The sequence below is a fragment of the Aplysia californica genome, unplaced genomic scaffold, assembly GCF_000002075.1.
Source record: "Aplysia californica isolate F4 #8 unplaced genomic scaffold, AplCal3.0 scaffold00711, whole genome shotgun sequence".
Taxonomy (NCBI): Eukaryota; Metazoa; Mollusca; class Gastropoda; order Aplysiida; family Aplysiidae; genus Aplysia; species Aplysia californica.
The window spans coordinates 88,975-101,023 of NW_004797981.1; the positions used below are offsets into that span (position 1 = coordinate 88,975).

General features: G+C 43.3%; 1 protein-coding gene across 3 annotated transcripts in view; it reads left to right on the forward strand.

Moving 5' to 3' along the window:
• LOC101860772 (centrosomal protein of 162 kDa) overlaps positions 1–12,049 on the forward strand; it is a gene marked incomplete at its 5' end in the record, with an annotated part of 133,182 nt that overhangs the window by 88,075 nt on the left and 33,058 nt on the right. For all 3 annotated transcript variants that reach the window (XM_013088260.1, XM_035972496.1, XM_035972497.1), the window contains 1 exon segment: positions 9,621–9,852. In XM_013088260.1, the coding sequence (XP_012943714.1) occupies positions 9,621–9,852 (232 nt within the window).

Below are 12,049 nucleotides of genomic sequence, written 5' to 3' on the forward strand. Positions count from 1 at the left end.
TCTCTCTCTCTCTCTCTTTCTCCCCTCCCTAATCTTTCTGTCTAACTGTCTGTCTGCCTGTCTCTCTCTCTCTCTCAATCTCTTTCTCTCCTTCTCTGTTTGTCTGTCAGACAAACAAACAGACACCGGGACAGAGAGAGATAGACAAACAGACAGACAGTGAAGGGAGGGGAGATAGAGGGAGAGAAAGAGAGAGAGAGAAAGAGACTGAGAGAGAGAGAGACCGGGACAGAGACAGACAGGCAGACAGACAGAGAAGGGGAGGGGAGAAAGAGGTATGGAGAGAGAGGGAGATAGAGAGAGACAGACAGACAGACAGACAGACAGACAGACAGACAGACAGACACTTGGACAGATATAGATAGACAGGCAGACAGACAGACAGACAGAGAAGGGAGGGGAGATAGAGGGAGGGAGAGAGAGAAAGAGAGAGAGACCGGGACAGGCAGATAGAGAGAGACAGCAGACAGACAGACAGAAAGGGGGAGGGGGAGAAAGAGGGAGAGAGAGACAAAGACAGAGAGGGAGAGAGAGAGGTTGGGGTGGAGGAGAGAAATAGGAGGGGGAAAAGAGAGAGAGAGAGAAATAGATCAATAGATAAATAGATAGATAGATAGAGCGAGAGAGAGAGAGAAAGAGTGCGAGAGAGAGACAGACAGACAAACAGACACCGAGACAAAGAGAGATCGACAGACAGACAGACAATCAGTCAGATTGACAGAGAAGGGAGGGGAGATAGAGGGAGAGAAAGAGAGAGAAAGAGAGAGAGAGAGATAGAGAGAGAGCGAGAGAGACACCATGACAGACAGAAAGGCAGACAGACAGAGAGGGGGAGGGGGAGAAAGAGGTAGGGAGAGAGAGAGATAGAGAGAGAGAGATAGACAGACAAACAGACAGACAGACAGACAAACAGACAGACACCGGGACAGAGAGAGATTGACAGACAGACAGACACAGAGAAGGGAGGGGAGAAAGAGAGAGAGAGAGAGAGAGAGAGAGACCGTGACGGAGACAGAAAGGCAGACAGACAGAGAGGGGGATTGGGAGAAAGAGGGAGGGAGAGAGAGACAGACAGACAGACAGACAGACAGACAGACAGACACCAGTACAGAGAGAGAGACAGACAGACACCAGGACAGAGAGAGAGACAGACAGAGAAGGGAGGAGGGATAAAGGGATAGAAAGAGAGAGAGTGAGAGACAGACAGACAGACAGAGAAGGGAGGGGAGAAAGAGGGAAAAAGAGAGAGACAGAGAGAGAGACAGACAGACAGACAGACAGACAGACAGACAGACAGACAGACAGACAGACATAGGAGAAGAGGGGGAGAAAGAGGGAGAGAGAAGGAGAGAGAGATAGATAGATAGAGAGAGAGAGAAAGAAAGAGAAAGAGAGAGAGAAAGAGAGAGAGAGAGCCCTCCCCCTACCATTTTTCATTTTTACCCCTTTGTTCTTGTTGTTTGTTTGCTTAATTTGTTTGGGGTTTTTTTGGTGTATTAATTTGTGTTATCTTTTATAAACAATCTCAGGAATTCTTGTTTAATGAATTTCGCTTTTCCTCAAAGTTGTACACACACACACACACACACACACACACACACACACACGCATACACACACACACACACACACACCAAACAGTCGGTGATGAAATTAACCTCTCCTCGCTGCTCAGTGACGAAGCCTGCGGCAAAGTGGGCGCGAACCGTGGCGAGATAAACCCCACGAGACGCCAAAATTAGATGGCTGAAATACGTCATCTATATTTTGGCCAATCACTGAGATGTGCTACATGCTCGCTGTAGCTTCATGTTATAGGATCAGTCCCTGGTAGGCTTCGGTCAGAACGAAAATCCTCTACGGACATGAAGAGTTAAGCCTGGCACTAATAGTCATAACAATCAGGCCACATTGCAAACTACAGCCGTCTAATGAGTCAACAGAAGTTTGCAGATATTGTTTTTCTCAAATTTTCTTTGTCTACTCAGATCATAGTTATGTTGAGTAAAGAGAAAAGTTTTTTGTATTGAGCATTACCTTCCTACCAACTCGTCATCTCCAACACTTCGTAAGTTCCGCATAAGGTACAGAAATAAAGCTAAAGTGCCCTCAAGGCTTTCTTTGATATCATGGGTGAAGATAATCTGTTAGTTTGAATCTATAGTGAATCAGAATTTAAAAATTCCTAAACAAAACGACCACTACAGATTGAAAACGCACCTTCGCACCCCTTTAAATTTTAAAGGTCAACAGGATAAAGAATTCAGTAGTCCAGTCTCACAAGACATCTGTCCGCTGACGATGTCTGCGGCTAGGATTTCAGGTCTGCTTTCTCAAGAAATATATTCACTTATGACACTATCATTTTTATGTTTGTGAGGTTGACATGGATCAGAGGATGGCAGGGTGTTCATGATTCCTCAGTCGTCTTGAAAAGCGTGAACATTTCCTCAATGACATTTGTGAGGCATCATGGTGAAATCTAGCGCTCGTCAAAATAATGAAACACAAGAGCAAGGCTTTTTTTCCACCAGTTTGGCCATTTTTATCGAAATTTTGTTTTTTGGTAAACACCTTTTACATTCATATGAAAACACATTGCCATGTGAATTTTTAATGAAAAACGTTTAAAAATAAAAGCACAAAATATGTAATTTTCAGTTTTCAAGGACTCTTAAGCTATTGAAGTTACCAAACTTTGGCAGCCATTTTTCCATTAATTTTACCACTGAAACCAGACTACCCCACCTCCTTCAATCGCAAATATCTCGACTTCTATTCATGAATCATCATCATCAATGCCTTTCAGGGTATAGGTCACATACAAACTCCTTCCATTTATCTCTGTCCTGAGCCATCCTTCCAAGCTCGTTCCAAGTGAGCTTCATTTCTCTCATGTTCCCTTTCCACGCATCTCCTCCATGTTTCCCGTGGCCTACCCCTGCTTCGTGCTCCCTGTAGGTTCCACTGCAGTGACTGTCTTGTGATGTTTCCGCTGGGCTTTCTTAATGTGTGTCCCATCCATCGCCACTTTGTTAGTCCTATTTCTACTTCTATATCTTTTTGTCCTGTCCTTTCCCGCAGATCTTCATTTCTCCTGCCACTTAATTCTTAGAATACTCCTCATGCATCTGTTGATGAAAGTCAGGACCTTATTCAGTACTGTCTTCGTTGTCTTCCAAATTTCGCAGCCGTAGAGGAGCACAGACTTAACGTTGGAGTTAAAAAGTCTAATCTTGGTGCGCAGTGAGATGTTGCTTGCTTTCCAGACTTTTGATAATTGCTTGAAGGCTGACCTTGCCTTGGCGGTTCTTGCTTTAACATCTGCCTCAGTTCCACCTTTACCATCAATGGCACTTCCAAGGTAGGTAAAGGAGTCCATTTCTTCCAGGGGAGTGTCTTCCACTGTCACAGCAAGGTTTGAAACTTTTCCTAGCTTCACTACTTTTGACTTGCCTGGATGTATATGTAGGCCAACACTCCTTGATAGGCTGTTGAGTTCCTTGGTCTTTTCTTGCATCTGAGCATGTGTGAGAGAGCAGTGCAAGGTCATCGGCGAAGTCCAAGTCGTCCAGCTGCTGCCAAGGGATCCATTGTATTCCATTACGTTTGCCTCTGGTGGCTTCTTTCATGACCCAGTCAATTGTCAGTATGAAGAGAAAAGGTGAGAGCAAACATCCTTGTCGCACTCCTGTCTGTACCCGGAATGGTTCTGAAAGTTGTCCTTCGTGGAAGCCTTGGCAGCTTGTTCCATCATAGGTGGCCTTCACAAGCTTGACGATTTTCTCGGGTATTCCAAAATGCCGCATGAGTTTCCAGAGTTTCCCTGTCTACGCTGTCAAACGCCTTTTCATAGTCAATGAAGTTGACCACGAGTGGTGAATTCCATTCAAGCGATTGCTCAACAATGATACGTAGAGTAGCGATCTGGTCCACACATGATCGGTTTTTGCGGAATCCTGCCTGGTTTCCTCGAAGCTTCTCATCTGTTGCCAGCTTGATTCTCTCCAGGAGTATCCTGTTGAAGACTTTCCCAGGTATGGAAAGGAGTGTAATGCCTCTGTAGTTGTTACAATTGCTGAGGTCTCCTTTCTTTGGCAGCTTGATTAGGTGGCCTTCCTTCCAGTCTGATGGTATTTCCTCCTTTTGCCAAACTTTTCCAAATAGAGCATAGAGAATTTCTACAAACGTATCTTTCTCTGCCTTAAGGGCTTCCGGTGGTATATGGTCAGGACCAGCTGCCTTGTGGGACTTCAGTGTTTTTATAGCGGCTGCAATTTCCTCTCTTGAAGGTGGTTCCGTGTCTATTGGGAGGTCATTTCTGGCTGGAAGAATTTCTGGTTGGTTTTCTGTAGGTGGTCTGTTCAGTAGTTGATCAAAGTGTTCTCTCCATCGGTTAAGTTGCCCCTCTGGGTTGAAGATAGTCTTTCCTTCTTTGTCTTTCACTGGTAGAGTGGGCTTGCTGAACCTACCTGAAAGAGTTCTTGTTGTCTGGTGTACAATCCTCAAGTGCCCGTCTGTTGCTGCTTTCTCTGCCTTTTCGGCCAGGCCATTCAGGTAGGTATTCTTGTGCTTCTTGATGGAATTCATTACCTCCCGGTTTACTTCAGTGTACTCTTGTTGTGCAGCGAGTTTCTCAATTCGGGTACGGCTGTTGTTGACTTGGGCCTTTTGACTTTGTCTAGAGAGTCCTGTGAAATTCATTCATTCCTGGTGTTGTCTTTAGGTCCTAGGGTGCTCTGGCAAGTTGCATTTACTGCCTCTCTTAACTTATCCCAGTGTTCGTTGACTTCACATTCATCCAGATCTTGAAGGGCTTGAAATCTGTTCTTCAGTTTCAACTTGAACTCATTCTTTTTTACTGGGTCTTTCAGAAGGCTCACTTCATACTTTAGACGATTTCCAGCGGCGACTTGTGCATATCTTCTCAGTTTTAGTTTCATCTTTCTAAGGATCAAATGATGGTCTGATGCAACGTGTGCTCTTTGTAAGACTCGGACGTCCTCCAGTGAGCGTCTTAACTTTCGGGAGATGCAAAAGTGATCAATCTGGTTTTCCGTTGTTCCGTCCGGGGAGACCCAAGTGGCCTTGTGAATCCTTTTGTGTGGGAAGATTGTACCTCCAATGACCAAGTTGTTGAATGTACAGAAGTTTTGGAACCTTTCTCCATTGTCTCCTAATCCGTGTCTGCCCATGATTTCCTCATTGTGACTATTGTCTGAACCTACCTTTGCATTTAGATCTCCCGTGACAATGTTGATGTCCTTACCTGGAAGTTTGTCCATGACGTTCTGCAGGCGGTTGTAGAAGTTATCTTTATTCTTCACTTCTGCATCATTGGTTGGAGCATATACTTGTATGATGTTCATGTTAATGACCTTCTTCCTACCATCTCTTACCTTGAGTTCTTTCTTAGTTCCAAATGAGGCCATGATGATCCTTGGACCATGCACTTCCCAGCCCCTGAATGTCTTTTGAGCTGTTTTTGATATGATCATCCCTACTCCTTCCCTGTGTGGTCCATCACTGTCATTTCCTGAATAAACGAAGAGCTCCCCCTCTTTCATTCGCTTCTGTCCAGACTGGTTCAAGTGGGTCTCGCTGATTCCCAGTATGTGTAGTTGGTATCGGTGCATTTCTTGGAGAACTTGTGCAGTTTCTCCAGCCTCATAAAGGGTCCTAACGTTCCACGAGCTGATCCGAAGAGACTTGAACTTGGATGATGGTGGAGGCTTCTGCCCAGCAGCTTCCTTTCGGCTTTCACTGCCTTGCATCATAAACTCTCCATTTGGAGAAGATCCACGATCAGCCAAGCAGAGATAATGGTTTTTGCTTGTATGTGTTTCTGTAACAGGTTCTTTTTATGAGAGAGGTTGTTAACCTCATGACTCAACCCCCGACCTGGAGGGAGGATGACTCTGTTTCAGGAGTCACTACCTGGTTCACCATTTAGTCGCCTCGTACGACACGCTAGCACCACGTCAGTCCTATTCTTCTCAATGCCGAGAGTGCACGGCTAACTTCTATTCAAGCTAAATGGATTTTTTTTTCATTGAAAGCAAGGCAAATAAATAAGCTTTCAGATGATATCAGTAACTCTGCATTCGGTTTCAAAAATAATTTCACCCTTATGAATTTTATGTCAAATAAATTCGTTTTGAATGAATACAATCTGCTCCAGAGAACAGCATTCTATTACAATTTTTGTGCGAGATATGTAGAAAAAAAGTTGTTTAGTTTGTTTTTTTCGGATCACTCTGTACACGGCGTCACTTTTCACCCGATTCTGTTACCTTTAGTTAGCGTGACTCAGCAGCCCGCCGGAGCTCCCCGACTCGGGGGTCACTGGGTTAATGAGCCCTGACGCGACTTTGCCGGTGTAAGTTAAGAAGTTCGCATTTTTGTCTATGTTTGAAATGATATAACTTCTTCCCCATTCCACACAACAAACCATTACGTGCATGTTCTAAAAGCTCAATGTCTTGAGATTTATTCTGTGTTAGAATGGTTAATTTCTGTACCTTAGTTTTTGTTCTAGATAAGTGTTTGTAGAGTACCCACTTTATCCTATTTTAGTTACATACTTATGAATAGATTATTGTCTATTTTAAAAAGGCACAACAGATCTTTCCAAAATCTGTGTTAAACTGACTACGAATATCATGTCTTTTACCATGAGAAATCTTAAATCTGAGCGAGGAGTAATTGTCAAGATATAAGAGAAAAAAGATGCACATCTGCATTTTTTAACTAAAGGCACTCAGCGTTAGCTCTTGTTCTACCATTCTAACCAAGAGAAAGTTACTCTGTGTTTGTTCATGAATCATGCTGTGTCTGTGGCAGCCTGCACACAACTATATAGTATGAGATTTTAAAAAAACCCAAAAGTGTGTTAATGCATGGGTAGAGATGAACTTCTTGTATGGAATAAAAATAATGACAGCTGAAATTCATTCTTAGTTTTTGTGTCGGACATATGCGCGGACACTTATGAATGTAAAGAAATCAGACTTACCATTAGACATATTTTAACCGAATGTCTAGACTTTGGAGAGGTCCGAAGGAAATACTTCAAATGCAAGACGTTTTTTTCCGTCGTTGGTCCTAACAGAATCTTGGATTTTATGAAGGCCTTTGGCCTTCATGGGAAATTATAAAATGAAACAACATTTTTTAAAATGTTATTGTTATTTGTAAGAGTTGTTTTAAATTGAAAATATATTTACACCGAATTTTAATATTTTAACATTTTAAAGTCTAACTAGCTGGAATGATCGGTGCATTAACGTCAGCAGAAGGTCATTGGCTTATGTCTATGATGTAATTTACATTCTACTGGAATGGAGCAATAAATCTTGAGAGATGCACAAATTAGAAGGTTTAGATCTATAGCCTACTCTCAAAACAGTGCGCCCGGTTAGTGAACGGAAACCTCCTTTTCTAAAATTACAGAGACGGAAGCGTCGGCCTACAAAAGCCCAAATAAAGAAATTTAGCTTTTTGCAGAAAAACTGTCTCCAAACTGAAAAAACGAAGGGCATCATGATCTGGAGAATATTTTAAAGAATCTTTTGGTGAAAACCGCATGTCGATCGATGCAGCCATTGAAAAGCCTTTTGAATAGCAAAATTCGGCCACCACAAATAGATAATAGATAGTTGACCAACCGTGCAGTGAACTGTTGGGAATGCAACCAACTTGTGTTTCGTGCGCTCATATGACCTTATGCAGTTGCGAGCGCCTTAAAACCCCATACTAAATTAAACTAAAAAAGAAACGAAAATAAAAGCTGGAAAAGCCTGGTGCTGATTCAGTGTCACTGGAAAGCTAGAAATTATTCTTATAATACAATCACGAGAAGTCATCCCTGTTATTCAGTCAACTTACAAAACCTAGATCTAGCGTTTTAAGAAAAATAAGGAATAATTTATGGAGTGTAACTGATAGCCAATATCTAGCGTTTTAAGAAAAATAAGGAATAATTTATGGAGTGTAACTGATAGCCTAATGTCCGTGTATTACATTGTTGTAGATGTATTCTGGCACTAAAATCGGTTTGCACTTTTTCATAGAGAGCCATCAGGGTAATTTTGATAAACTTTAGAGAAAATATGCGAATATTCTCGATTATATTAGACACATAAAGTTGTACAGTCAAACCTGCCCTGACGGCCACCTCTATAAGACGGCCACCTGTACAAACAGCCACTTTCCATTTCCCCCCTTGCGTTTTTTCTATATAATTTAACTGTGTAAAACGGGCACCTGTCCAACGCGGCCGCGGCCACCATAATTTAACACACAACCCCTATCATACTAAGCAATAATACCTGTCTTAGACGGTCACCTTAGTGACTCCATTACGTTTTGACATAAATTGTGCATTGGCCCCTGGCGTTGTGGGCGAGCCGTCATAATTCAATCACCTGTCGTTGTTGTTAGGTAGTCCCTCCAACCGATCATGTTGCGTAGGCCCCTCCCACTGTTGACCAATAGCTACCAATTTTCAGCTGCTGGTGAGGTAAGCGTGTGATCCCTCATAACCCATAAGCCCCACCCAGAACTCATACACAAATCGTAAGTGAGATGAGTGGTCACTGTTTACCCAGTCTGTAACAAAGTAACCTGAACTTGTTACAGAAGCGTCGCTCGTTCTCCGAGTGGTGGCGACCCATGTGTTTGTTTTAACATGGCACTCGGTCTTCCTTGTCTGATACATTTCGTTTTATTGTCACCCTTGTGCAAAATCAGCGACAAAATAAAAGTTACAAACGAAATACAAACCAACAACAACAACACCAACAAAGACAACATAAAGGGGCTACTTTCGATTGGGGCCTCAGATGGGAATGGTTTGTTTTCTTTATCTTGATCAGTCCTGCCTAAGACGGCCACCTGTCTTATACGACCACTTTTCTCCTTGACAATGGGTGGCCGTCTTACACAGGTTTGACTGTATTTGGAGGAATTACTTCATAACGAATTGAGTGCCAGGTGGATAAAGTTGCAAAATTACAGCTTCCTATTATACGCGCAGATACCATCTTTTCGGAGTATCTGCACCAGTGCTATGTCATTCATGTTCCAAAAGTTCCACAGTTTTTGTTGTGCTTTTTATTTTACATTGATTTTTTTTTTCATTCACACTTGTACGAAAAATTTGACAATTTTTTAGCATTGCCGACTTTAGCACGTCTGACGAAATAACCAGACAAGTTACAATGTCCGTTGTCTCAAGAGCAAAAATGTGTGCTTTGGGTGCATTAAATGATAATTACCATAAATACAAGGATACACCTAAAACTGTACGTTGAAAAGTACCAAAAATGAAGTCAGCCCAGACAGAGCGACGACAGGGAGCTGACCCCCGTGACCCCAATGTGATAAGGCGCTTGGCGGAGAACCCCCCCCCCCCGCTACAACTAAAATTCCACTGCCGGTGTGCCATGTGTAAAATTTACAGGGTGATCAAAAAAAAAACTAAACAACTTTTTGTCAGAAGTTAAAATGATGTTGCTGTTAAGTACAGGATGCATGAGGTTTTTTCATTTTCCGCAAGCGGAAATTTCAAGCAGCAGCTACAGTGTATTTGATTTCAATTTTTTGTTGTTGTATTCCCAGTTGCAATATGATGAAAGAATAGCTGATCTTGAAAGACAGCTGTCCCTGTACCGAGCTGATGGAGCGCCTTCAGAAACATCAGCTCTCAGGGATCATCCACACAGCCATGCTCTGGCTTTGGAACGAGAGTTGGACATGGTCAAAGACAGGAGCCGCAAACAGCTTGCTGAGACGCAGGCAGAAGTGGACAGACTCACCGCTGAGCTCAACAAAGTTAGGAAAAATCAAGAAAGTAAGAAATGATGTGAATAAATAGAATCAGTATAAAAGCCAGACATCATGTCATGGTTGGTGGTAGGGCTGTACCCCGGTAGCAAACCCGCTCGTGCTCACAAGCCCCTAGTTCAAGTCACAAGCCTCAAATCAGTAGGTCAAATCATCAAATCAAATCACCAGCATGATAAGTTGAGTCTAGCGCAAACTGTAACCTCCTTGGTCTAGTCTAAACTTCAAGTCCACAGCAACTAGCAATCCGCGAAGCCACTCGTGTTAGGCCCCCTCATCATCCCCACCCTGCTTGCAATCCGCAAAGCCGCTTACGTCAGAAAAAGAGAGAGGGGGAGAGTGAGAGATCTCGCCCACAGAGTCACTGCGCGGCGTGGCGCTGTAGTTTACTCGATTAATCGAGGCCTGCACAAGCCTCAAGTCCCGTCCGCTGCCACAGGCCCCACAATTCACACAGTACTGATTTGCGCTAGGCTTACAGATTTGCCCCAGGACAAGCTCCAAACCTGACCTGCTGACTTGTACTGTCTCGATACACCGAGCGAGCGGCATGGGCTCGATGGCGTAGGACCGTCTTGATGGCGACAAGACAGTCCGATGTGTTCAAACAGCAAGACAGTACTGTGCGCTGTGTGAACTTTGAACCGTGGAGGAAGGGAGAGGCTGGGCTTGTTTTGGTGCAAGGCGTAGAGAGCTGAAGTTATTTTTAACTTCCCGCCGTTGATCAGCTAAGCGAATGGATAAGTGAGAGGGAGCGTGGTATTGTAGTAACAGAGACCTAGGTTTCTGATAATAATAAGAATAAGTAGACTTAGATTACCCTAGAATGGAGAACTCCAGGGGTCGTTGTGATTGGCTTTTGTATGTTATGTATGTAACCTATTTTGTAGATGTGTTACACTCACAGTGACATAATACAGAACATTTAGGAGACGGGCTAGGCCTACTTCAACCCAATGTCAGGGCCAACCTGGGCTGAGAGGGAACAACGCCCCAGCAGAAAGACGGGGGTTCTCAGTAAAAATTTCTCCCCATACGGGAATCGAACTGAGGTCTTTTGCGTGCGACGGTGAAGCCTTGGCTCGTGCACATTAAAAATAAACAGGCCTTAACATCGTAAGAATAGCCGATCCAATATTAATTTTTAAGTGCATTGAATAGAGCTTTTTGTTTTTTACAACCGAACTATAAAAAAAACCCAACCAATCTTGCACTTTTGGTGCAAGCTTCTCAACGCAAATAACCAGAGAATCTATAATATGTACTGAGCCCACTGCCACGAGAGTTCGCGACGTCACGACACAGTACAGCAGGACTGTCCGCGAGTCACAACTCACCGGAAGTTCCCTCCGGTAGCAAGCGGGAGGCAAATCAAACCACAAGCCTGCTCGCAAGACTCTAGCGCAAGACTTCCACTGCTTTACAAGCCTTCGATTAACCGAGCAGAATCCAGCCCTAGTTGATGGTTCATAAACATGCTGTAAAAAGGCCTAACCCATTGCACCCGAGCTACGAGTATATTCGTAGCTGCCACGCGCTTCCGTCCACCGAGCTACGACAATAGTCGTAGTAAAATACCAGTCCACAAAAATCTAGTCCGAACCACTCATCCAGGTTTCTATTGAAAATAACAGGTCGCTGGTAGCTTTTAAACTTTTGCTAGCTTGTTTTGATCCAGTCCAATTGTTCTTTATGCCTTTCTGATCAACTTGTTTATTTTTGTGATGTGCTGTCTTCCCAAATTGCTGCCATAGCAAGAGGTATCAAAATTTTTCAGTTTCTATTGTGGTGGTGTAGAATATCTGAAATCTGTCCATGGATAGTATGTAGGCCAGATGTGTGTCTGGCTAACAACAAGAAGGGTTAACAGCGTGGACATAAAGTTTGCAATGACCAGAATATTAACGCCATTTGGCGCTCTGAAGTGGGAGCAATGCCAAAGAATTCAATTCGGTGTCAAAGAGTTGAACTACACCTTTCAAAAATATCTGTTTACAAAAATTTTAGTGCATGATCTTCATTTAAAGGCATGTCATATTTCAATGTACTGAGCTCTTTCCGGTTTCCAGGTCAGGGAACGGATCAAAATATGTTGATGGTTTCTTGAGGTGTCATTCTATTAACATATCATTCATGGAAAGAGTGGTTCCACGATGAAGAAAGGGGGAGCACACTGCAGCTGTAGTCACTGGATGGAACCAGAA